The 24,773-nt window shown below is 50.8% G+C and overlaps 2 protein-coding genes across 2 annotated transcripts in view; one reads left to right on the forward strand and one right to left on the reverse strand.

The window, feature by feature from the left end:
• The first annotated feature begins 12,601 nt into the window (after positions 1 to 12,601).
• On the forward strand, positions 12,602 to 18,513 carry TMEM37 (transmembrane protein 37). The gene is made up of 2 exons (XM_052636151.1): positions 12,602 to 12,660; positions 17,629 to 18,513. Exons 1-2 carry the CDS (start codon positions 12,640 to 12,642, stop codon positions 18,217 to 18,219), a joined length of 612 nt encoding a protein of 203 aa, XP_052492111.1. The 5' UTR covers positions 12,602 to 12,639; the 3' UTR covers positions 18,220 to 18,513.
• Positions 18,514 to 21,056: 2,543 nt separating this feature from the next.
• Positions 21,057 to 24,773, reverse strand: part of SCTR (secretin receptor) — a 69,942-nt gene continuing 66,225 nt past the window's right edge. Inside the window, exons 12-13 of the mRNA XM_052635762.1 lie at positions 22,473 to 22,514; positions 21,057 to 21,369 (exon numbers count right to left, since the gene is read on the reverse strand). Of these exons, the coding sequence (XP_052491722.1) occupies positions 21,220 to 21,369; positions 22,473 to 22,514 (192 nt within the window). The 3' untranslated portion in view covers positions 21,057 to 21,219. The remainder of the gene's footprint in view (positions 21,370 to 22,472; positions 22,515 to 24,773) is intronic.

Genomic DNA, 24,773 nt, shown 5'->3' on the forward strand with positions numbered 1-24,773 from the left:
GCAGAAGTTCTCAAATCTGAACAAGAGAGATGGCTGGGTCTCAAGCAAGCCGAGTTACAGAGAACAAAATCTGGGGCCTGTCAGGGAAGAAGTGGTGGAAACAGACCCTGAAGTTGTGGCTGGGTTATTTACCAGCACAATACAGGACTGGGATTATCAACTTAAATCCTACAAGGGCCAGGCAGGCAACGTGGTGGAGTGAACAGAGCCGACAGTAAGATTGGGGGCCCCAGAGAGAACAGTCCATCCAAAGGCATTTGCATGCTCATTTGATAAGTTGTGCCCGACTCTTTTGCAATCCCATGGACTGTAACCTGCCAGGCTCCTCTGTCCATGGGATTTTCCAAGCAAGAATACTGGAGTGGGTTGCCATGCCCTCCTCCAGGGCATCTTCCTGACCCAGAAATCAAACCTGCATCTCATGTCTGCTGCATTGGCAAGCAAGTTCTTTACCACTAGCACCACCTGGGAAGACCATCCATCCAAAGGGCAGTCATCCAAAGTGGCCACTGTTCACACAGTAAAAGAACGCTTGGGGGTCCAAATCATCTTTTCTCTTTGGCTGCGCTGCACAGCATATAGGATCTTAGTTCCCCAGCCAGCGGCTGAAACTGTGCCCCCTGCAGTGGGAGCAAGGAGTCTGAACCATCAGGGAAGGTCCTGACCTTTAGGGACGTTCCAAACCACCACCCCCCTTTTTTTCTTTTTAATTTATGGCTGCACTGGGTCTTCCTTGTTACGCACACATGGGCTTTCTCTAGTTGTGGCAACCAGGAGCTAGTCTCTAGCTGCGGTGCTTCTCACTGGTGGTGGCTTCTCCTGTTCCCGAGCTCAGGCTCTACAGCTCGGTTCAGTAGTTGTGAGGCACCAGCTTAGTTGCTCCAAGGCATGTAGGATCTTCCCAGACCAGGGATTGAACCTGTATCCTCTTCATTAGCAGGAAGACTAAACCCCTGGTCCACCAGGGAAGCCTCCCAAACCTCCCAAGTTTTGAATTGACAACATTTTTTGTTTTTAACATGTCTACAGACTGAGGTAGTAAGTGGCCAGACTCCCAGACCCTGCTGCCTCAAAGTCTGGAAGCTACCTCCCACCCCATCCCTCTACTCCCCAATGGAGACCATACCTCTCTCCCTTACCACTCCTCTGGACCTTCTGAGGGAAGGGAAGTCTACCTTCCTTGTAAATATCAAATCTTATAAAGTGGGTAGTAGGATATTGCCTGGGCTTCCCCAGGATTTAGGTGAATTCCTGTCCAAACCATTTAAATTCCCTTGTCACCATTCATGCTCATGATCAATTTCTGGCATCTAATTTTGCTTTTTGGACCCTTTGATGTGACAGGTGGGAGCACCAGTGCATTTTGGGAAGGGACGGGCCGGCAGTCTGCTCTATATAAGCACCCTGTATATGTCTAGTGTGTCTGGTTAGTGGAGACCATCCGCTAGTGACTGGTGTCTCGGAGTGTGTGCTGAGAAGTCCAAGGAAGATGCTAAGAAGATGCTAGAGGGACTTCTCTGGTGGTCCTGTGGTTAAGACTCTGCACTCCCACTTCAGGCACGGGTTCAATCCCTTGTCTGGGAACTTAAGATTCCCCCAGGCCCTGTGGTATAGCCACAAAAAAGAAGAGAAGGTGCTAGAAGTCTCTCTGACTCTGCCTGGAAATATGCAGGTACTAGTGCTCTGAAAGGGCACCCATTTTCAAGGGCAGACTTGAATTTAGAAAGGGGAGACCCTACAGAAAGACCACCCTCCAAGCCCACCTACATCACTCCCTTTCACCTTTGGACAACATGGCAGAGAGGTGGTTCTGATATACAGGGATGCTCAGGTAGGATGTCTGGTTCCTGCTTCATTCATTCATCCCTTCCACTGGTCAGTTCAGTCCCCTTGCCCACCTCCCATCACCATCACTGATGCCCTGGGGCTCTCACACCTGCTGCCCTCCTGGCCATGGGGGACGTGCTATAGAGTAAAACCCCAGGGCGGGCAGAGAAGCCCCTGGGCCACTAGAATGCAGAAAACAAGGTCTGTGCTGCAATTGGGCACCTGGAGGAGGTCAGAATGCAGGGCTGGAGCTTGAGGAAGAAAAGGCAAAGTGCAGGGGAGGTCTGGCATGGAGGGGATGGGACTGGGCTAGAATCAAGAAACCTCAAGGAGGGGGCTAGGAAAAGAGGAAGACCTGGTGGGTGAGGGCAGAGTCGTGGGAGAGGGTGGGGAGGGCAGGGGTCAGGGAAGGGGGCTGGCCCATAAGGCAGGTGAGAGTTGGAGGGACCCAACATCCAGGCTTAAGGCAGGCAGAGGTAGTTATCAGCTTTGACACTGCCCAGTGAACCAGGCAACTCCTAACAGATTCCCCACTATTGCCTCTGGGTCTCCCTGGGTATCTGCCCCACCTCATCTTGTAGACCCTGTGCCCCAGCTCCTCAAAGGAGAAAACCCCAGGGCAGGGGCCTACTAAATGTCAAAGCAGAGCCGCCTGCCCCATCTAAGCTTCCTTGGGGTCAGGGGTCATTCCACACTCTGTGCCGGGCAGTTGGCTGGACCCTACACACCCACTGCTCCAGTCCACTACCACGACCCCCGCAACACCAAGAAAGATGTGTTTCCCCATCTGACAGAAAGCTGAGGCTCACAGAAGAGGAGTCATTTGCCCACAGTGCATCTGAGCCTGCTTCATCAAACAGCAAGCTCTATGGACCATTCCCTGCTCTTGCAATGGGCATGCAGGGGTGAGAGAGAGGCCTAGTGCTGCGGTTGTGTGTTGTGTTTTAGAGAGGGAAACAGACAGGTAGAGAAGTTTAGCTAATGGTCAAGAGAATATGAAGGTCTACAACACTGTAAATCAACAGTACTTCAATAAATTTTTTTTTTTTTAAAGAGTGAGACAGTATATACACAAGAAAAGAAAAGAAATACAAAAGTAACAGGCTCAAGTGTGGGGGGGTGCTACTCTAGCTGGTGAAGTCAAAGGAGGTCCTTGAAGAGGTGACAGCCTGTCCAGCTGTCACCAGGGAAGGCCTGTCACACCAGGGGACCATGAGCATAGGAAACCTAAGACTGGACAGAGCTCCCCACTCAGGGTGCCACACATCCACCTGGGCCAGCCAAGAGCATGAGGCTCTGAGGGTAGAGCAGCCAGCAGCCTCATGGGCCTTGGGAAGGAGGGAATGGGAAGCTGCACGTAGGGACAGAGGAGGTTGAGAGTGGAGGCAGGGAGGTCCAGCTGGAGGCTGTTAAACATTGTCCACATTAGAAGTGCTGGAGCCTAGAGCTGGAGACAGAAGAGGATGGTGTGGACCAGGATATGGGGGGACAGATGGGAGGAGGATGTGGGCCTCAACTGGGGAGGCTGGGGAGGAAACAGAAATGAAGGGAGGCAGAATTTGACCCTAAAACCCAAGCATCTTACCCCGACAGGAACTTTGTCTTTTTCTTCTTTGTCTCTCATTAGCCAGGACAGTGGAAACACAATAGGTATAGTTAACTCATCCATACATTCAATATTTATTGAGCACCTACTAGGTGCCTGTTGCTAAAGTTGAAGCTCCAATACTTTGGCCACCTGATGTGAAGAACTGACTCATTGGAAAAGACCCTGATGCTAGGAAGGATTGAAGGCAAAAGGAGAAGGGGGCAGCAGAGGATGAGATGGTTAGACAGCATCACAGACTCAATGGACACGAATGTGAGAAAACTCTGGGAGATAGTGGAGGACAGAGGAGCCTAGCGTGCTATAGTCCACAGGGTCTCAAAGAGACACGATTTAGCAACTAAACAACAACAACCCGTGTGCCTGGCTCTGTCCTAGGCAGCAGGGATATAGTAGTGAACACGGCAGAGTCCTTGGCCTCTTGGAGTTTACACGGTGGAGGGAGAGGAGACGTGTAGGGGGTGGGGGGTGGTAATGGGGAAGCGAAAAGAGGACAAAGGAGCTCTCTTTCAGATGTGGTGATCACGGCAGGGGGTGAGGTGGTGGGTCTTAGATGTGAGGGTCTTGAGGAAGTACATTTCAGGCAGAGGAAGCAGCCTAGAGTAAGACGGTCTGGAGGTGAGCAGTACTTGCTGGCTGAGCTGGTTGAGTCATTAAATGATACCTGTGCCCTTGCCTTGGAGTGTTCTATTATAAGACAAGTGCCTGAGTCTTTCTCATCAGACAAGAGTGGTCAGAGGGGCAAGTGGGGGCCACATCCTTGCTTTCTTTATACTAGTCCTCTTTCCCCAACACTGGCCAGGCCTAGAAGTAGGACAGGTGCAAAAATGGCAGAGAGAGCCAAGCAAGAAGGTAGCTTCTCTGCTCTCCCACCACTCACGCCAGGCTGTTCTGGTTTTCACCCCTGAAGGGCCCACCCTCTCATTCCCCTGCACCTCTGCCCCTGCCAACTCCCTCCTTCCACCCCGCACTGCGAAGCCCTGCCCCTCCAGACAGTCGCCTCCTGCTAAGTGGATTGTCAGCCTCTCACTGCCTCACCTGGGAATGCGGTGGGCACTGCCAACCTGCTCTGCTCAGACCTGGTGAAACCATGCAACTCAGGTTGGGACTTGAACCCATGTGGCCGGGACTCGAACTCAGTCAAAACCCAGTCTTCCAACTGAGGTCACACACCTGGTTTCAGGATTTGATGAAAGTTCTTCATGTCTCATCACAGAGAGAATTTGGTGAGAGACAAAGTTATAGGAAAGAAATGGATTAATTTCTTGTTTCTTAATATTCTTTATTGAAGTATAATTGACTTACAATATTTCAGGTGTACAGCAAGGTGGTTCAGTTATACATATACACATATATTATTTTTCTGCTTATTTTCCATTATAGGTTATTACAAGATATTGACTATAGTTCCCCATGCTATACAGTAAATGTTTGTCGCTTGCTGCATATCTATTTTTTTTAATTAGAAATCTAGCATTCTATTCATACTGTCCAACAAGTGGAATCAAAATGACATAACTTTTTAGTCAGGCAAAAATTCATAAGCTTTCTAAAATATGTATTATACATACTATTTACATATATGTATACAAAAGCTTTTCTACTATGCTTGATAAAGTCTTGAGAAAGAACATCAAAAAAAAAAAGAGAGAGAGAGAGAGATGGAGAAGCTGGAAAACATAAACTAAATGAAATGGGAGCACTGAATATGAAATAGAAAACGTGAAAGAAACTAGATAAAAGTAAAAGAGTGTCATATAGTCCAGTCCAAGGCTGCTCACTAGAAACATATCTGGAGCTCTGGAGAGAACAGGCAATACCTGGGCTTTTTCTTTTTTCTGGGTATTTTTCAAAAAATTCCAAGATAATTCTGATATGCATCTGGATTTTTAAAAGTGATAACAGGTTTTTCTACCAAATGATCATTTTGATTATATAGGATTCTATTATTTTTCTGTTGACCAATCATGAAACAATGGTATTAAGTGAGTATAGTTACATAATCACAATAGTGAAAGATCTTTATCAATTTTCACAATCAATGTGCTCTGCTTAGTCACTCAGTCGTGTCCAACTCTTTGCAACCCCGTGAACTGTAGCCCACCAGACTCCCTTCTCTATTCACAGGGATTCTCCAGGCAAGAATACTGGAGTAGGTTGCCATGCCCTCCTCCAGGAGATCTTCCCAACCGAGGAATCAAGCTCAGGTGTCCTGCATTGCAGGCACATTCTCTACCACCTGAGCCACCAGGGAAGCCCTCACATTCAACAGACAGAGGAAAACATAAAAGATAATTACAATTGCAAGCCATAATGGGAACATGATTAACTTAACAATATAAAATAATTACATACAATTTGGGGGGTCAAGCAGAGTGATGTGGTAAGTGGAAGTGCATACATGCATGTGTTTTCATCCACTTAGCCAGGCTATGTCTTTTGGTTGGTGCATTTAATCCATTTACATTTAAGGTAATTATCAATATGTATGATCCTATTACCATTTTCTTAATTGTTTGGGGTTTATTTTCTGTAGGTGTTTTCCTTCTCTTGTGTTTCCTGCCTAGAGGAGTTCCTTTAGCATTTGTTGTAAAGCTGGTTTGGTGGTGCTGAGTTCTCTTAACTGTTACTTGTCTGGAAAGCTTTTGGTTTCTCCATCAAATCTGAATGAGAGTCTTGCTGGGTAGAGTATTCTTGGTTGTAGATTCTTCCCTTTCATCACTTTAAATATATCATGCCATTCCCTTCTGGCTTGTAGAGTTTCTGTTGAGAAATCAGTTGATAGCCTAATGGGAGCTCTCTTGTATGTTATTTGTCATTTTTCCCTTGTTGTTTTTAATCTTTTATCTTTGTCTTTAATTTTTGCCAGTTTTATTACTATGTGTCTTGGTGTGTTCCTCCTTGGGTTTATCCTGCCTGGGACTCTCTGTGCTTTCTGGACTTGGTTGACTATTTCTTTTCCCATGTTAGGGAAGTGTTCAGCTATTATCCCTTCAAATATTTTCTCAGGCTCTTTCTCTCTTTATTTTCCTTCTAGGGCCCCTATAATGCAAATGTTGGTGTGTTTATTGTTGTCCGAGAGGTCTCTTAGGCTGTCTTCATTTCTTTTCATTCATTTTTCTATATTCTGTTCTGCATCAGTGATTTCCACCGTTCCATCCTCCAGGCCATTTATCTGCTCTTCTGCCTCAGTTACTCTGCTATCCATTCCTTCTAGTGTGTTATTCCTCTCTGTTCTTTAGTTCTTCTAGGTCTTGAGTAAACATTTCTTGTATCTTCTCCATTGTTTCCCTGAGATCCTGGATCATCTTCACTATCATTATTCTGAATTCTTTTTCTACAACATGGCCTATCTCCACTTCATTTGGTTGTTTTGAAGCAACAGTTAGAACTGGACATGGAACAACAGACTGGTTCCAAATAGGAAAAGGAGTACCTCAAGGCTGTATATTGTCACCCTGCTTATTTAACTTCTATGCAGAGTACATCATGAGAAATGCTGGACTGGAAGAAACACAAGCTGGAATCAAGATTGCCGGGAGAAATATCAATAGCCTCAGATATGCAGATGACACCACCCTTATGGCAGAAAGTGAAGAGGAACTAAAAAGCCTCTTGATGAAAGTGAAAGAGGAAAGCGAAAAAGTTGGCTTAAAGCTCAACATTTAGAAAACGAAGATCATGGCATCCAGTCCCATCACTTCAAGGGAAATACATGGGGAAACAGTGGAAACAGTGTCAGACTTTATTTTTGGGGGCTCCAAAATCACTGCAGATGGTGACTGCAGCCATGAAATTAAAAGACGCTTACTCCTTGGAAGAAAAGTTATAGTATATTCAAAAGCAGAGACATTACTTTGCCGACTAAGGTCTGTCTAGTCAAGGCTATGGTTTTTCCAGTGGTCATGTATGGATGGGAGAGTTGGACTGTGAAGAAGGCTGAGCACCGAAGAATTGATGCTTTTGAACTGTGGTGTTGGAGAAGACTCTTGAGAGTCCCTTGGACTGCAAGAAGATCCAACCAGTCCACTCTGAAGGAGATGAACCCTGAGATTTCTTTGGAAGGAATGATGCTAAAGCTGAAGCTCCAGTACTTTGGCCGCCTCACACGAAGAGTTGGCTCATTAGAAAAGACTCTGATGCTGGGAGGGATTGGGGGCAGGAGGAGAAAGGGATGACCAAGGATGAGATGGCTGGATGGCATCACGGACTCAATGGGCGTGAGTCTGAGTGAACTCCGGGAGATGGTGATGGACAGGGAGGCCTGGTGTGCTGCGATTCATGGGGTCGCAAAGAGTCGGACATGACTGAGCGACTGAACTGAACTTACTTTGTCCCTTCATGTGGGACAGAACTTTCTTTTTCATGCTGGTTTACTTTCTGTAATGTAGCTTTGTTCTAGCCTCTGTGGGACTGTGGTTCTTCTTGCTTCTTCTGTCTGCCCTCTGATGGAAGAGGCTAAGAGGCTTGTGTAAGCTTCCTGATGGGAGTGACTGGATCTTGCTCAGGTGGGAAGGGATTTGCTCAGTAAAGCTGTAATCCAATTATCTGCTGATGAGTGGGGTTGCACTCCCTCCCTGGTAGTTCTTTGGCCTGAGGTGACCCAGGGTTCTATGACCCCTATGGTAGACTTAATGGTGACCTCCAAGAGGATTTATGCCAAGCGGGACCTTCCCAGACTGCTGCTGCCAGTGCCATCCCTGTGATGAACTTCTGCTGACCCATACCTCCACAGGAGACCCTCCAACACTAGCAGGTAATTTTGGTTTAGTCTCCTGTAGGATCACTGCTCCTTTCCTCTGGGTCTTGGTGCGTGCAAGATTTTGTTTGTGTTCTCCCAATACTGTGGAAGTCCTATATTCAAATCCCTCTGGCATTCAAGGCCAGATTCCCTGGGTCAGTCCCTATGTTGGATCCCCAGACCAGGAAGCCTGACGTGGGGTTCAAAATCTTCACAGCAGTGGGAGAACTTTTTCGTATTATTGTTCTCCAGTTTGTGGGTCACCCACCTGGTGGGTGTAGGATTTGATTTTATCATAATTGTGCCCCTCCTACCATCTTGCTGCAGCCTCTATTTTGTCCTGGACATGGGGTATCTTTTTTTTGGTGGGTTCCAGCATTCTCCTATCCTTGGTTGTTCAACAGCTAGTTGTGATTTTGGTGTTCTCGCAGGTGATGAGCACACATCCTTCTACTCCACCATCTTGAACTGGAAGCCTGGAAATTCTTTTCCAGTTTCTAGAGGCTGCTCTCATCCCTTTCATCTTCAATGCCAGCAATGGTCTCACTCAGACCTCTGCTTCTGTCAAAACATCTCTTCCTCTAGAAACGGATTTATTTAGAGAAAAACACATTCCAAAGACAGAGTGTATGGGCCATCCCAGAAGGTGAGAGCAGCCTCAAAATGTGTGATTAGCTTTCATGGACTGAGTAATTTCACAGGCTAATGAGTGGAAGGATTATTGCAACTACTTTGGAGAAGAGATTTCCAGGAATTGGATTATCACCCACTTTTTGGTCTTTAATGGTTGGCTTTGGAACTGTCATGGCACCTGTGGGTAAGTCATTTATCTAATGTGTTACAGTGAACATATACTAGTCTCAAAGTCTAGTGGAAGTTGGACTTGTCCACCATCTTGTTCCCATTTGGTTCTAACCAGTTTATGTCATGTTCTCAGGCTGCCCTACCCTCTTCCCTTCTGTTTCACTGGCACTGTGGAGGGACCTTGGAAACCCTGGTACCCTATAATTCAAAGGAAGGGCTGGCCCAGGTGCCCAGACTGGATGCCTGGTCCTTGGCACAAACTCCACCTAGACTTTGACTGTGTCTTGGACCACATGCAGCATATGGGATCTAGTTCTCCAACCAGGGACTGAACTGGTGCCCTCTGGAGTGGAAGCATGGAGTTTTAATCACTGGACCATCAGTGAAGAACCTGGGCTTTCTTATGACCATAAAATGATTGGAAGAGGACCATCACTTCCTCATTATTATTCCTAAGTCATTTCTGCTTCTCCAGAGATCTTGCTGACAAGACATGTCACTCTAATTTCCACTGATTCAAGACTTTCTATTCTTATCAAAAAAAACATAACAGGCAGCATACACACAAATGTGCCTGACCACACACAGAATCTTAGGAAGAACAAAGTGGGCGATAGGTTAAGGGATTTGACAAGGTGTCTTAGGCAGTACTGGAATCAGATGAACATCCAACAGGGAGAAGGGGGTGGGAGCATTCAGTGAAAATATCCTTGGGTAAACTCAAGTGATCTTCCCTGGTGGCTCAGATGGTAAAGCATCTGCCTACAAAGCAGGAGACCTGGGTTCAATCCTTGGGTTGGGAAGATCTCCTGGAGAAGGAAATGGCAACCACTCCAGTATTCTTGCCTGGAAAAGCTCATGGACAGAGGAACTGGTTAGGCTACAGTCCACAGGGTCGCAAAGAGTCAGACACGACTGAGCGACTTCACTCACTCAAACTCAAGTGAGGGGCTTCCCTCGTGGCTCAGATGGTAAAGAATCTGCCTGCAGTGTAGGAGACCTGGGTTCCATCCCTGGGTTGGGAAGATTCTCTGGAGAAGGGAATGGCTACCCACTTCAGTATTCTTTCCTAGAGAATTCCATGGACAGAGGAGCCTGGCAGGCTATAGCCCATGGGGTGTCACAAAGAGATGGACACAATTTAGCGAATGAACAGCAACTAAAAACATGAGTGAAGTCACTGGGGAGCTACCTGCCTGCCTGAATGAGCCAAATCATTTAATTCAACCTCCTTAGTTAAGGGGCTTCCCTGGTGGCTCAGATGGTAAAGCATCTGCCTGCAATGTGGGAGACCCGGGTTCGACCCCTGGGTCAGGAAGATCCCCTGGAGAAGGAAATGGAAACCCACTCCAGTACTCTTGCCTGGAAGATTCCATGGACAGAGGAGCCTGATAGGCTACAGTCCATGGGTTCGCAAAGAGTTGAACTCTCTGAGCAACTTCACTTCACTCACTTAGTTAAGGAGAAAGGCAATCTTGCTTTACCTTAAGGAGAAACCCCCTCCCTGTTTATCAACACACACCTTCCTACAACTGAGAAGGGAGGGGAGGGTCTTAGTGGGAATTTACCCTTTTGCGGGTGGGGACTTGAGAACTCTGGCCTTGTCAAAAGTCCAGGAAAAACAATGAGTTTTGTTTTGTCCTGTTTGCTGTTTCTTTTAATCCTTTTTTGATCCCACCTGGCATGAGGGATCTTAATTCCCCAACCAGGGATCCATGCCCACTGCAATGGAAGTGCAGAGTCTTAACCACCTGGACCACCAGGGAAATCCCTGTCATTTGCCTTTTTGATGGTCCCTGAGGCAGCAAGGTGACTTCCCAGGTGGTGCTAGTGGTAAAGAATCCACCTGCCAATGCAGGAGACAAAAGAGGTGCAAGTTCCATCCCTGGGTCAGGAAGATCCCTCAGAGGAAGGCATGGCAACCCACTCCAGTATTCTTGCCTGGAGAATCCCATGCACAGAGGAGCCTGGCAGGCTACAGTCCATAGGGTCACAAAGAGTCAGACATGACTAAAGCAACTTAGCATGCACGCAGGAGGTGGCAAGGAGGCAGGCAGGGTTATACATTCTCCCTTTGGGAAGGAGGGGGTGTTAGGGTTAGAGCTGTACATCCCTCTTTGGGGGAGAGAAAAGCGACACAGGAAAGACTGGCCTGAAGATTCCACTATTTTCACACTTAACTGAGGGCCTGGCAAGACTCTGATCTTTCATGAATATTATCTCATTTATTAACCATGGCTCAGAGATGCTTGCTCCTAGGAAGAAAAGCTATGAAAAACCTAGACAGCATATTAAAAAGCAGAGACATCATTTTACCAACAACAGTCTGTGTTGTCAAAGCTATGGTTTTTCCAGTAGTCATGTTCAGGTGTGAGAGTTGGACCATGAAGAAGGCTGAGTGCCAAAGAATTGATGTTTTCAGATTGTGGTGCTGGAGAAAAATCTTGAGAGTTCCTTGGACAGCAAAGAGATCAAACCAGTCAATCCTAAAGAAAAGTGAAAGTGAAAGTCGTTCAGTCCTGTCCAACTCTTTGTGACCGCATGAACCATATCTCACCAGGCTACTCTGTCCATGGGATTTTCCAGGCAAGAATACTGGAGTAGGTTGCCATTTTCTTCTCCAGGGCATCTTCCCGACCCAGGGATGGAACCCAGGTCTCCTGCATTGTAGGCAGACGCTTTACCGTCTGAGCCACCGGGGAAGTCTAAATACTAAAGGAAATCGACCCTAAATATTCATTAGAAGGACTGAGGAAGCTCCAATGCTTTGACCATCTGATGAGAAAAGCCGACTCACTGGAAAAGACCCTGATGCTAAGAAAGATTGAAGGTAGAAGGAGGCGGCGACAGAGGATGAGATGGTTGGATGGTGTCATAGACTCAATGGACATGAGTTTGAGCAAACTCTGGGAGGTGGTGATGGACAAGGAAGCCTGCCGTGCTGCAGTCCGTCCAGTCGCAAAGAATCAAACACGACTCAACGACTGAACAACAGAAAAAGAAGAGCCCGGGATCACACAGTACAAGATGCTGGAAGCCGCGGAGCCCAGGCGGGCGCTGTGCTCTAGACGCCTCTGCCTCCCCTGACGCTCAGGCGGACACGCTGGGGCGGGATCAGGTCCTGGGTCGCTGGCCTTCCTCCTGCGCGGTCCTGGCCGTTGGGAAATCGGTGCCGGGCGCACAGCAGTCCTCAGAGCGAGGGAATAACTCCAGGCCTGGATTTCGCGGGTCCGCCGACCAAGCCTACACTTCTTGGCCTTGTCCTGGCTTCCCACCCCTCCCCAGTGGCTCCTTCCCGCGGCCCCGCAGATTCTGCGTCCACCCAGGGGCCCGGGGCGGGGAACAGCCCCGCCGGCAGCCCGTCCAGCAGCACCAAGCTTGCTGATACCCAGGGCCCCTCCCCGCCCCTCCCGCTCCCCCCCGTCCCTCCCGCTCCCCCCCGTCCCTCCCGCTCCCCCCCGTCCCTCCCGCTCCTCCCCGCCCCTCCCCTCCCCTCCCTTCCCCGCTCCGCCCTTCGCTCGCCCCGCCCTCCGACCCACCCTGCGCCCCCGGCCCCGCCCCCTGAGAAGAGATTCCTAAGCCGCGAGGGTCTGCCTCGGCAGATCGGCGCTAGGGATCGTGGAGGCAGCTGGTGGGAGTTCGCGAAGAGCCCGGGTGCAGGATGACAGCCCTCGGCGTTCAGGTGAGCGAGCGGCCGCGGTGAGAGCGGTAGGAGTGCCCTGCCAGGGTCCAGGGGGCAGTCAGGAAGCCACCTGGGACCCCTCTTCCACCCCAGCACTGTTCTGTGGCTCGGTCTTGTCGCTCGGGTCCTTCGCACACACGAGGCTCCCAAAAGTCTCGGGGTCAGGGGGTTGTCTTACTTCTCTTTGGGGTCCTCTGTTTCCATCGGTTAGGTTTAACAGAAGGGTCCCTCTTAAAAGGGGGCGCTTTGGGGGCGGAGGATGGACGGAATCCACTTATAGAGTGAGGTTCGCTCCTCAGAGGAGGAGACATGTCTCAGGAAGCCAGAACTTTCCTGAACCCGAGCCAGGAGTACCATCTCCCCTCCGCAAAACTGAGTTTTGTGGGGACGGGGACGGGGGTGGATTCGCTGGGACGCGCGGAAACCTGGGAACACTGTAGTGAGGTGAGGGGCCGGCCTTGCAGAGATGAGGTTTCTCAGCGATGCGAGGCGTTTGCTGGGGAACCTGCCCGTCTCCCTCCGCCCCTCGGGCGTGTCGTTCTCCTACCCGGCGGCCGAGCTTCCATAGCGGACGCGTCCCGCCGGCCCGTGTCCCGACCTGATGGTCCTGGCGGGCCGCACGCTCAGCCCGCGAGCGCTCAGAGCGCCACAGCACTGACCCCAGAGCTCCGCCCAGTTTACAGATGCGGAGGCTGAGGCTCAGGTGAAGTGACCTGCCGGTGGCGGCCAGCTCAGCCCCAGAATCGAGTGAGAGCCAGACTAGACCCGAACAGGAGAAACTCCACCCACAAGCCTCCCGCAAACCTCCTGCGGCCGGGATTCAGCAGCCCGAGAGCGGGATGCAGCGAGTTACTCCCTACTGTTCTGGGCATAATCTGAAGTCCCGACCGGTCTGCCTCCGGACCTTATGCGTGGGGGGTGGGATCGGGTGTGATCGCGCCTCGAGGGGCCCGCGGCCCAGCTGGGGAGAGACTTGCAAGCACGATTCAGATGGGTCCGGGGAAGTGAGTGCTAGATCAGAAACTGCGACAGGACTAAGGGGTCGGGGAGAGCTTCTTACCGGGCTGGGAGGGGCAGGAAGACTGGTAGCCGGGTTGAAGGACTTGATTTTTAGCGAAGGATGGAGAAGGGGGTTGGGGGGGTGGGCGGAAAAGATGAAGTTAAAACCCTGGAGCGCTACTGGCTGGGTGGGAGGCTGTGCTTGAAGATAGTCGCTGACACTTAGGAGCACTTAACCGCAGGCCTGGGACTGTTCTATGCAGTTGCGGTGTTCAGAACTCGGTTCAGCTCCACCAAGAGGGCAGGAGGCAAGACTAGTTATCTCCAGGGATAAATAACTTGTCAAAGAGCTAAAAACCAAGCAGACTGGCTCCTGTACCTCTCTGATCAGTGTCCTGGGGTCATGCTGGCAAGAATGGGCTTACTGTTTAGGAAGCTGTAGAAGGGATTTTCTGTGAGGCTCAGTGGTTAAAAAAAAAAAATCCGCCTGCCCATGCAGGAGACCCAGGTTGATCCCTGGGTGGGGGAAGCTCCTCTGGAGGAGGAAATGGCAAACCCATTCCAGAACTCTTGCCTAGAGAATCACAGGGACAGAGGAGCCTGGCTAGAGTGAGGTCCCAAAGAGTGGGACACGACTCAGCGGCTGAGCACAGACGGGATTTCCAGCTGATGAGGAGAAGGGCCTGACCTGGCCTTGGGCTCAGTGGGCAATGGGGGGTTGGGGCAAATAAGGAGGGAGGGGTGATGTGCAGAATGAGTAGTGAGCAGCCCGGAGTGTCTACTTAGGGGCTGATGGAATCAGATGGGGTCTTGGGTTGTAGAGGAAGACAGGATCTTGGCAGTGGACTCAGCAGCCCAAGAGTGTCAAGACCTGTTCTACAGGTCACTGGAAATCATTCAGGGAGCTGGATGAAAAGGGGAAATGCCTCTTCCATTTTTTTTTTTTTTCTTTTTTAGTGGAGAAAGTCCAGGCCCTAAGAGACTAAAGTGACTTGCCCAAGGTCAAGGAGCTGGGCTGGGCAGTATCAGGGACAGGGCTCAACTGCCCTCATCCTGGGTGGTCCACAAACCTTCCACTTACCATGCTGAGGCTCAACTGACCTCCAGGAGAGGTTCAGGCCTTGGATGGCTCAAAGCTCAGGTGTGTGGGGGGGGGAGGGGGAGTGGTGAGGAATGAGGACTTATTGTTCCTAATGTTAGGACTAGCTATAGTAAATCAGGACTGCTCATGTGCCAAGCATCTTTATATACATAATCTCATTTAATCCTTGGGAGTTTTATTGGTGTCAGAGTTTGAATGAGGCCCTACTTTGGGATGGGAGGGGGAAAATGACCTGATGTCAGCTGTCTTTCTGAATGTCTGAGGGCCTGGAGATTAAAGTCCAGTCAGTGCCCAGGACAGGTAGGGCTGAGCGCAGGATAGCATGTGCTTTTTCTCCAGACAGCGTGATGTCCAAGGTCAAAAGGCCTCTGGGTACTGTATTCTTGTGACTTGTTGCCTGCGTCTGGGGTTTTCCCATCCTAGAAACTTAACAACCTCTAGGGGTGTTAAAACCTCATGAGGTGCCTACATGGCTATGCTTTCCTGCAGCAGTCACTAACTCCTACAGAATGTAGATGAGAAACCAGAGTCAAGGGGGTTAAGAAACCTTGCAAAGACAAGCACCTTTATGGTTTGTAATCAGAGGTTTCAAAGCTCCCTTGGTTTTCCTAGCAGTAGAGCCAAATTTTCTATTGAAATCCAGTACAGACTCAGATTCCCAGTGGCTCTGGCAGGAAAAAAGGATCTGATGGGTTGAAGTGAGGGGCCCCCCTCCCCCTGCTAAGAGACAAGGACACTCCCACCTGAATGCTCTTTACAGCACACCAGGCTGCCTTTATGTCTGGATCTGCATCGGTGTCCTTGGGTGTCTCTCAGTCCCCTCCACTCCTTTTCCTCACCACTATACTGAGCCCCTCACAGGATGGCCCAAGTCAGTATTTATTGGCAGCATGCATCCCCACCCCCACCTCGCCACATGATACAGCTGTTGAGCCGCTGTGTCAGACTTTACTGTGATGTAGGTCAATGCTCTTGGGCAGGTCCCTTGGCCTCTGTGACAGTTGCTGTCTTTGCATACCCCCCATGAAGTTTCCTACTCCACCAGACTAGTTTGTTCTCTTTTTTTTAATGAAAAAGCAGCTATTTCTTTTCTTTTTTTTTAAAGTGGTGGTGAGCCTAGAGGTTACTCTTGATCACAGTGCCCAGGCATCTCACTGCAGTAACTTCTCTTGTTGTGGAGCACAGGCTCTAGGCTTAATTGTGGCACACGGGCTTAGTTCTTCTGGCATGTGGAATTGTCCAAGACCAGGGATTGAATGCTTGTCCCTTGCATTGGCAAGCAGATTCTTATCCACTGTACCACCAGGGAAGTCCAGACTCGGGTTTAAGGGTGAAATGGGATCCTAACTTAGGCAGCAGTGCTGAAAGCAAATAGGATTCTTTCCTGTATCCCTGGGGCTGCTAAGGTGGGCAGGTTAGCAGGCAGCCTGATGTTCCTGCTGGGGCTCTGACCACAGGGTCTCCCAGGAGTGAGGCCTTGTTTTCTGCCCCTCACTGAGGGGGTGGCCCAGGCCTGCCTCTGGAAGCCTCTGTTTGCACGTGGGTAGGGCTGACCCTAGAGTCCCCTTTTGGTTGGTTTCCCTAGCAGTGATCGTCACGCTTGAGTTTTCTGCTTTGCTTACTTCCCAAACCAAGGAGTAACCTGGGCTGCCTCCACACTCACTATAAAGGACATAATTTAGGACTGGGCAGGAGATGGTTTAAAGGGAGCTTCAGGTGAAAGCGGCAGTGGTTGCAAGCTTGACGTTCATTTATCTCATGGCTCTTGAGCACGGTGCCAGGTGCTAGGGAAAGGCCCTGGCCTCCTGGAGACCTCAGTCTCCGAGTGAGACAGAAGATAACATACAACCACTATTCAGACAGAAATAGGTAACTTATCAGAACGGTTCCTCTGAGAGTGACCAGAGGGAGTCCCTTCTGGGTTGGGTGGTTACGGAGGCGGTGTTTTAGTCGAGACATGAAGAATGGAGAAAGGGGGGCAGCCAGAAGAGTCTTCCAAGTGGAGGAGCCAGTAGGTGAGGAAGAAAGTTCTAGGCTTGTCCTCGGCATGGGAAGAGGGCTGTATGCCTGAGCAGGGTGGTGGGGAGGATGCTCTGGGAGCTCTTGTGGGCCATCTAAGGCGTGCCACTCTTTGAAGCATTCTTTTTGCTTCTGGGTTGAGGGACTGTGACTGGAGGGTGCCCCAGAGTTGTAACAAGAGACACCTCACTGGGCGCTTGGCCCAGGTTGCCAGGAGAGAGGACAGTGCACTTTTCCAGGGCTGAAACCAGAGACTGAAGGGGAGCCCCAGGGACTCCCCTTCCAACCCCAGAAGCTGCTGGAACACCTAGTGGTGGCATGTTCTGGGTGGGGTACAGGCTAAGCCAGACTGAAGGGTGAAGTGCAAACGTCACTGAGCACCTGGGTCCTGGCAAGTTCAGAAGGTACAGATTAGGATGAAACTGGGGGAGACCAGGAGTCAGGGGAGGAAACTATCACTGATGTGCTAATAACTCTGTGTCGTGTTCTTGTTTCGCATATAAAGAAACCAAGGCTGTCTGCTGGCCCAAGGTCACAACAGCCAGGTCAAACAGGTTTTCTGACTTCAGAATGGGCTAAAGAGTATAGACAGGCAAATGGAATTTGGGCTTTTTATTCATTATAAAATCATTAAAGAAAGGGCAGGGAACTCTTTGCCTGATAAATAACTGGATCCACAGACAGTGCTTATAGGTCTTGAATGGAGGGTGGGCCAGGAACAGGCAGGATGGGAGAAGGGTTCCAGTGGCAGTGGGAATCTGAATCGCATGTTGTGGGTCCTCCCTGAAGAGGCTGGTGGGGTGTGGCGGGGGGCACTCCCTGACATGCTGCCCCATGCTGTCTTCCAGGCACAGAGGCTGCTGGGCCAAAGGAGGCCCCACCGGTCCTTCCTTGAGTGCTTTACCCGAGCCCTCATCATCCTGTGCACCTCCCTGGCTGTGGTCCTCTCCTCCATATCAATCTGTGATGGCGAATGGCTCCTGGCAGACGACCGCCTCTTCGGACTGTGGCGCTTCTGCACTGCCTCCAACCAGACGGAGCTGCACTGCCTCCGAGACCTGAGTCAGGCCCAGGTGCCCTGGCTGGCCTCGGGCATGGCTGTGGCCCGTGTCGTGGCCACCCTGGCCGTGGTGGTCGCCATCTTTGGCCTGGAGTTTCTCATAGTGTCCCAAGTGTGCGAGGACTCCCTCGCTTGGCGGAAGTGGGCTCTGGGCTCCACCCTCCTACTCATCTCATTCATCCTCTCCTTTGGGGGCCTCCTGAGCTTCCTGGTCCTTCTCAGGAGCCAGGTTACGCTCTTGGGCCTCAGCCTGATGTTCTGGAGTGACTTCACAGCTTCCTTCCTTCTCTTCCTGAATGCTATCAGTGGCCTGCACATCAACAGCATCACCCACATCAACAACAACATGCATCCCTGGGGCCTGCCTACAAAAGTTTAGGACCCTCCTCCAAGGACATCAAGTTACCGGAAAGCCTGCCTATGAAGGGACTTTTCCAGACTTCCATGGTGATCCAGTGGTTAAGACTCTGGGCTTCCAATGCAGGGGACATGGGTTAGATCCCTGGTTGGGAAACTGAGTCCCACATGCCGTGCAGTGCGAGGGGTCGGAAAAGATGACTTTTCTAATTCCAACATATGACATTCAAATTGATGCCTCTTGGCCTTGGTGTGTTTGGGCCAGTGGCCCAGGGGTCTTTGCAGCTGGTCTGCAGCCCAGAGGTCAGGTGGGAGCCTCCATGCCACCAGCTGCACCAGTTTACCCGCAGCCGTGTTATATAGGATGTTGATTTTACAAGAATAAACATATTTTAAAACCTTTACTTGAACACTTCCTGGGATGGGAATAGACCTGGAAGCAGCTCGGGTCACTGGTGCCCAGGCTGGCTGCACAGGGAAGCACAGTTCACACCTGTTTTATTGACCCTGCTGGGATGTGGGCTGTAGGGCCCCTGGGCCTCCTGGGAGACTAAGAGTGAATCATCCTTCCAGCAAAGGGTGTCCAATTAGTGCCTCAGACTTTCTTCCACCAGCTCAAAGGGCCTTTGCATTTTCCCTGCTTTAGCTTTGGTCATGCCAGGGAAGCAGAGTTCAGGATTGCTTGCATATAGTAGGCTTTCAAACCATTTGACTTTATTTGAACCCTGCCCTTTGTGGGTACCTCAAAATCCCAGGATAACCCCTGCTTCCAGCAGCTGGCTGTCCCTCTGAGTACTCTCCTAGTGAGTACTGCCTGAAGCCCTTCCAGGAGAGCTGCCTAACTTATAATACTGTCCTCTTGATGTAGGGACCTCCCCGATGGCTCAAGCAGTAAAGAATCCACCTGCCAATGCAGGAGACTCGATCCCTGGGTCGGGAAGATCTCCGGAAGGAGGAAATGGTAAACCACTCCAGTATTCTTGCCTGGAAAATCCTCATGGACAGAGGAGCCTGGCGGGCTACAGGCCATGGTGTTGCAAAGAGTTGGACACAACTGAACATGTGATGAATGGATCTCTGACATAGCATGTGTGTCCATCTTTGGTCAGGGCCAGATAGCCTCAGTACCATTTTTGATCCTAGAACACACTCCAGACAGCACGTATCTGGACTCCACGGGGTACAGGGAACTGGCCAAACCTTGGATAATGATTAACAACCAGCCTAGATACAGAGGCCTGCAGGTGAAGGAGACAGGAATCAGTGGAGATTTCCACCCTTTCCGGCCGCTTTATATTTTTGTGCATTAAATTGCCCCCTTTTCAGTCCCTTTTCTGCCCAGTAGTTGGGGGTTTTTTCTGCCCTCAGCCTATTTCATTCTATACTAGCCCCGTGCCCCTCCCTGACCTGATGAGCTCAGGCCTTCCCTGGTTCATTCTGGCCTCATGAGGTTTGGGTTTCTGCCTGCCAGGTCCTCTTTCTGGGTGCCTATACCTCGTGATTTTTTTTTTTTTTTAACTTGATTCGAAGATGTACAGAGTTCATTGGGGTCTCTGGAGAAAGTTATATCAACCATACAGGCAGACATGTATTCTTAGCCCTGGAAAATGGGCAAGCTGGCCTTTTCACCCCAGGGGCGGTCTATGAGGTGAGAGAGGGTGACCTCCTTGTCTGCAGGGGTGAGATGCAGAAGTTGGGGGCCAGAGCCACTTGTCCAGGTCACCCAAAGCCAGGACTAGAGCTGGGCCCACCCACCAGCAAGATGCCCTTCCCTCTACTCGGGAGAGGGGTTGCCTCTGCTCCTGTCCTAAATGCTTTCTCTGAGCACATAGGCAGTGTTTTGTAAAAAGGTTCAAATATTCAGTCCTTTAATCTTCACATGTCCAGCAGAGAAGGAATGCTGATATTCGAGGGAACTGAGATCCAGACAGTTAAGGATAAGATGAAAATTCCCAGTGGGACAGGGAGACAAGCCCCCATTCATCCCGGCCTGGGAGCAGGGAAGACAGACAGCCTTGGAGCGAGCCTGGGGATTTAAAATCAAAAGTCCTGCACTGAGCTGCCACTTCCAGCTGGGTGTCTTGGTCAAGTCACAGGACATTGGTGAACCAGTTTCTCTTCTGTCAAATGGATTCTGCCCCATTTTCTGCAGTACTACAGATAACTGAGGGCTTCCCTCGTAGCTAAGTCGGTAAAGAATCTGCCTGCAATGCAGGAGACCCAGGTATGATCCCTGGGTCGGGAAGATCCTCGAAAAGGAAATGGCAACCCACTTCAGTATTCTTGCCTGGAGAATCCCATGGACAGAGGAGCCTGGCAAGCTACCGTCCATGGGGTCTCAAGAGTTGGACATGACTTAGTGTCTAAACCACCACCACCACCACCACAGATAACTGAAAGCAGGAATAACAGGGTGCCTCATCCCTTGTTAGGGTCATTAAAAGGTTCCCTGTAACTTGATCGAGTTGTCTTGAAGGCTCCGGGGTAAGAGCTGGATGGGTGAGTTGCAATGAGGGCTGGGGAGGGTCCACCCAAGGCCAAGGGCAATTTCTCTGGTTCACTGGTTATTGTTCAGTTGCTAAGTCATGTCTGATTCTTTGTGACCCCATGGACTGCAGCACGCCAGGCTTCATTATTCCTCACTATCTTCCGGATCACTGGGCTTCTAAGCTTATTCCTGAAAACTGCAGCAGGGAGGTCAGGGAAGCCCCCTTCTCCAGAAAGTAGTGGGGGACAGCATCCTCCACCTTGTGTCTCAAGGACAAGAAGACCGACAAATACCAACCAAGTCTCATCCCAGTTACCATTTATTCCCCTGCCCTCTCCTGGAAACTCAACAGATCTGAATCCCAGGCCCTTTTGCTATCCCAGGCCCCATCATTTGTGAGGAGTCATGACCACAACCCCACCCCAAGGCCAGGAGGAGGGGTGTAATAGTCACTGGAGAGACCACACAGCATCTGGCAGGAAGGCAGGCTCTCCTACTGCAACAGTCAGCCCTCAGGACCTGGGGTGACCAGCCTCAGATGACACTGGTCCTATGGGTGGCCCGACTCTGCTCCGAGGGACTGGCCTTGATGCCGTTGCTGAAGGAGGAGCTGGGGGCCACGGGCTGCAACGGGAGCTCACGGAGGTGCCACTGCCGCCACTTCTTCTGAACCTCCAGCTGCACCTGCCCCGGAGACCAGGAGTCAGTCAAGAAGGAAGGGTGATCTTTGCCCGAGTCCTGCTTTTTCCACTGGGGCCTCAGCACAGGCTCTGCCACTCCTGCCCAGAGGGCATGCCTTCCCCTCCACTCAGATTTACCATTTTCAGCCCTGACATCCATAGGTACTGAGGGGCCCCTCTCCCTTAGGACCTTTCACCAGAAACCTCAGCAAACCTATCCTGAAGAAGGGCCCTGTGATCGTTCCACAATCTCCAGATGGTCACCTGGGACAACTGGACACGTCCCCATGAAGCCACTCTAGCTCAGAACTCATCTAGGGACCAAGGGGCTACTCTTTGGAATTTCCTTCACAACCCCCAGCTGCAGCAGCAAAGCATTTGGGGCTAGGTTTGATGCTTGACTTTTGGGAAAATATCAGAGGCTACTCCCATTCAAGTGGGGTGAACCAGATGATTGACAGCCCCAGGAAGGGTTTATTTGCATGCAGTACTGTGTTCAACTAATGTCAACTGCATGGCCTCTGTGCCGGGAGCCTCCTGATCTGATCCAGATGCTCTGGGCAAGCACAGAGACTGAAAGTTAAGTGTGCAGCTCCCACAGCCCTGCTCAGCAGTCACACTCTTTGGAGGTCTCTGAGGATGGAGGGGCAGACGTTTCACCTGAGTCACTCTCTTTACAGATGGGAAGCCCGAGGCCCAGATCAGGGCAGTGACCGAGGTCACTCATCAGGCAACCAGCAGTCAGCAGCCTCTGTTAGGGTTGGGGTTCCTCCACTTTCCATTTCCTGAATTTGCCTAAGGGTTAGAATCACCTGGAGTGCTTGTTAAAACATTCTCAGCCTCCAGTCCAGACCTAAAGGATGCCTTTTTGCCTGTTTAGAAACAAGGTGGGACCCAGCAGTTGTTTTAACGAGGCCTCCGGGTGATTCTGTTGATCCCATTAAGTGAGCTCAGACTCCTGGAAGACAGATTTTGAGCCAGGAGGCCCTGGTCTCCCCCACCCACACCATACCCCACTCCCTACCACCCTTTCCAGGTGGCCCTTCTGAACCACAATCCAATGACAAGGGAGCTCCCCAGGCAGCAGAGCAACCCCAGAACACTCACCTCTCCGTTGAGGAAGCAGTAGAGGATGGCCACCACCAGGCCCTGCGGAGGAAGCAGGGGCAACGGGATTGGCGAGGGGCTCTGGCATTAGGCCTCCTAGGCCCTTGGGGTCCTTTCATCACCAACCCCAGGCTCACTTCTCCCCATGACTATTCCAGAGCCTTCCCACATCTCTGCTACCCCAGAGGGAATAGGGGCTTCCTCTTCTGGCCCTGCAGTGCACCCAGCTGTGCTGGCATCACCCACACAGACTGAGACTCTTGGGGGCAAGAATGACCCCGGGTCCAGGGAGGTGCCCTGCGCCAGGGTGGTGTCAGTTACATTAAACAGAGGCTGCTAACTCAACCTCGGTGACCAGGCAGGTCATGGGAATTAGTAAGGTGGGGCACCCAGGAGAAGCAGGGAGCGGTAGCACTTCAGACTTGTCCATCCCGCCCAGAGCTCTGCTCTGACCACACAGTCACAGCTTTGTCTTTCTATCTGAGTAGCTATCCCTGTTTAAACCTCTCCAGATTTCTAGCTGGTCCTGCAAACAAGCCCACCCAGGCCCAGGGGTTCACATGGCTGCTCCACCTGCTCAGCTCCAGGCAGGATGGGAATGCCTCAGGTGCCACCAAGCCCTGCTTCTCCTGGATGGCCTCCCTTATTAATTCCAGTGACCTGCCTGGTCCCTGTGGCTGAGTTAGCAGCTTCTGCTTAATGCAACTGAAGTCTGAGCAGAGCTCAAGTGCAGGTCTCAGCCAGCGAACAGGGGGCCTGACTCCCCACTCACATCTCCAAGGTCAGAGGCCTCAGGGCTATGTTTGCTTTTAAGTTCCCTGGTGGGGTGGGCATCGTAACTATCAGGACCCTCCCTCTCCAGCACCTGGACTCCTCTTTTCCTAATGGAATACCCAGAATTCTGGCATGGAGCCCACCAGGCAGGGACTCCAGGCTGAGATGCGGGATTTGAGGCCTAAGGCTTGTAGGGAACCATGAGCTTTGAACAGGGTCTAGCAGTCTAGATGTCCAGCTCACCTAAGGACCCTCGAAGGCCAGCCTGCCCTTGCTAACAGGCCCTGCCCTCAGACCTCCTAGGCTGGTGAGCACCCTGCCCCACAGAGGCCTGGGTGCCACAGCCCTGACTACAGGTAGCCCAACCCCTCCTCCCAGTGCCAACCAGGCCTGCTCCTGGCTACTTAAGACATGGACAGGATTCCAAAGAGGGATGAACCAGCCCGTTTACAGTGGGTTTCATACACGTAACTGCGCTGGGATCCTGACATTCTAACAAGAGTTTTAGAGACAAACTAGAAGGATCTGCTCTGGAGTCTCAGACATGGATGATGTCACACAAAACGGGGACTATGTGGGTGGGGCAGGAACATGTACTCAGGGCAGCGGTTTCCAAGTTTGGCCGCACATGAGGATCACTTGGGAGCTCTGGCCTAGGTGCATTCTGTGCCCCGGATCCGAATGTCTGGGGTGGGACCAGCAGCAGCTCTGAAAGAGCCCCAGATGGTTCAAATGTGCATCATTGACCAGGAGTTGCTGTCAGAGAGTGTGAAAGGCAGGCTTTGCAATAAACAAGAGCTGGATTTGGGCCACAGCTTAGCCTATGTAATCGTGGCTTCTGGGTTCCAGGTGCTTCACTTAATCCTTGCCAGAGCTCTGGAAGGTAGGCAGGGAGGATCCCTGCTTCCAGGTGAGGGACCTGAGTTACGGGTTTTGGTGGGCCTGGAGCTGGAGGTCAGGCTGTTGCCCCTCTCTGGACCAGGGTTGCCCGGCCTCAGAGATGTTGAGACACAGTCTCTCTGTTCAAGTGAGGGCAGGAGCCCTGGGTGAGGGCAGGTTAGATGTGCCCCAGGTAAGTAAAGGGTGGCCTCCCATAGCCAACAAGTTTAGGAAATGCCAGTTTTATACAGTCATTAAAAATGCAGTCTCTGAAGAATTTTAGTGAGCTGGGAAAATGTTCATGATGGAATGATAGAGAATTAAATATAACAAGGAGGATTAAAAAACCACACATCATGATCTCAATTACATGTGTGTAAGTGTGTGTACATGTGTATGTCTTCTTGGCTAGAAAGGGGACTTAGAAGTAAACACACCATTTTAACAGAGGTTATTACATTGGGTTATGAGAGTTTGGATGAATTTGCCTTTCTATTTTAACTTCTCCTTACTTCCAAATTTTCCTCAGTAAGCAAGTATTTCTATAATTAGGAGGAGCTGACTCTGCAACCCGTGGACTGTCGGGCTCCTCTGTCCATGGGATTCTCCAGGCAACACTGTTAGAGTGGGTAGCCATTCCCTTCTCCA

Source organism: Budorcas taxicolor, chromosome 2 (assembly GCF_023091745.1).
Source record: "Budorcas taxicolor isolate Tak-1 chromosome 2, Takin1.1, whole genome shotgun sequence".
Taxonomy (NCBI): Eukaryota; Metazoa; Chordata; class Mammalia; order Artiodactyla; family Bovidae; genus Budorcas; species Budorcas taxicolor.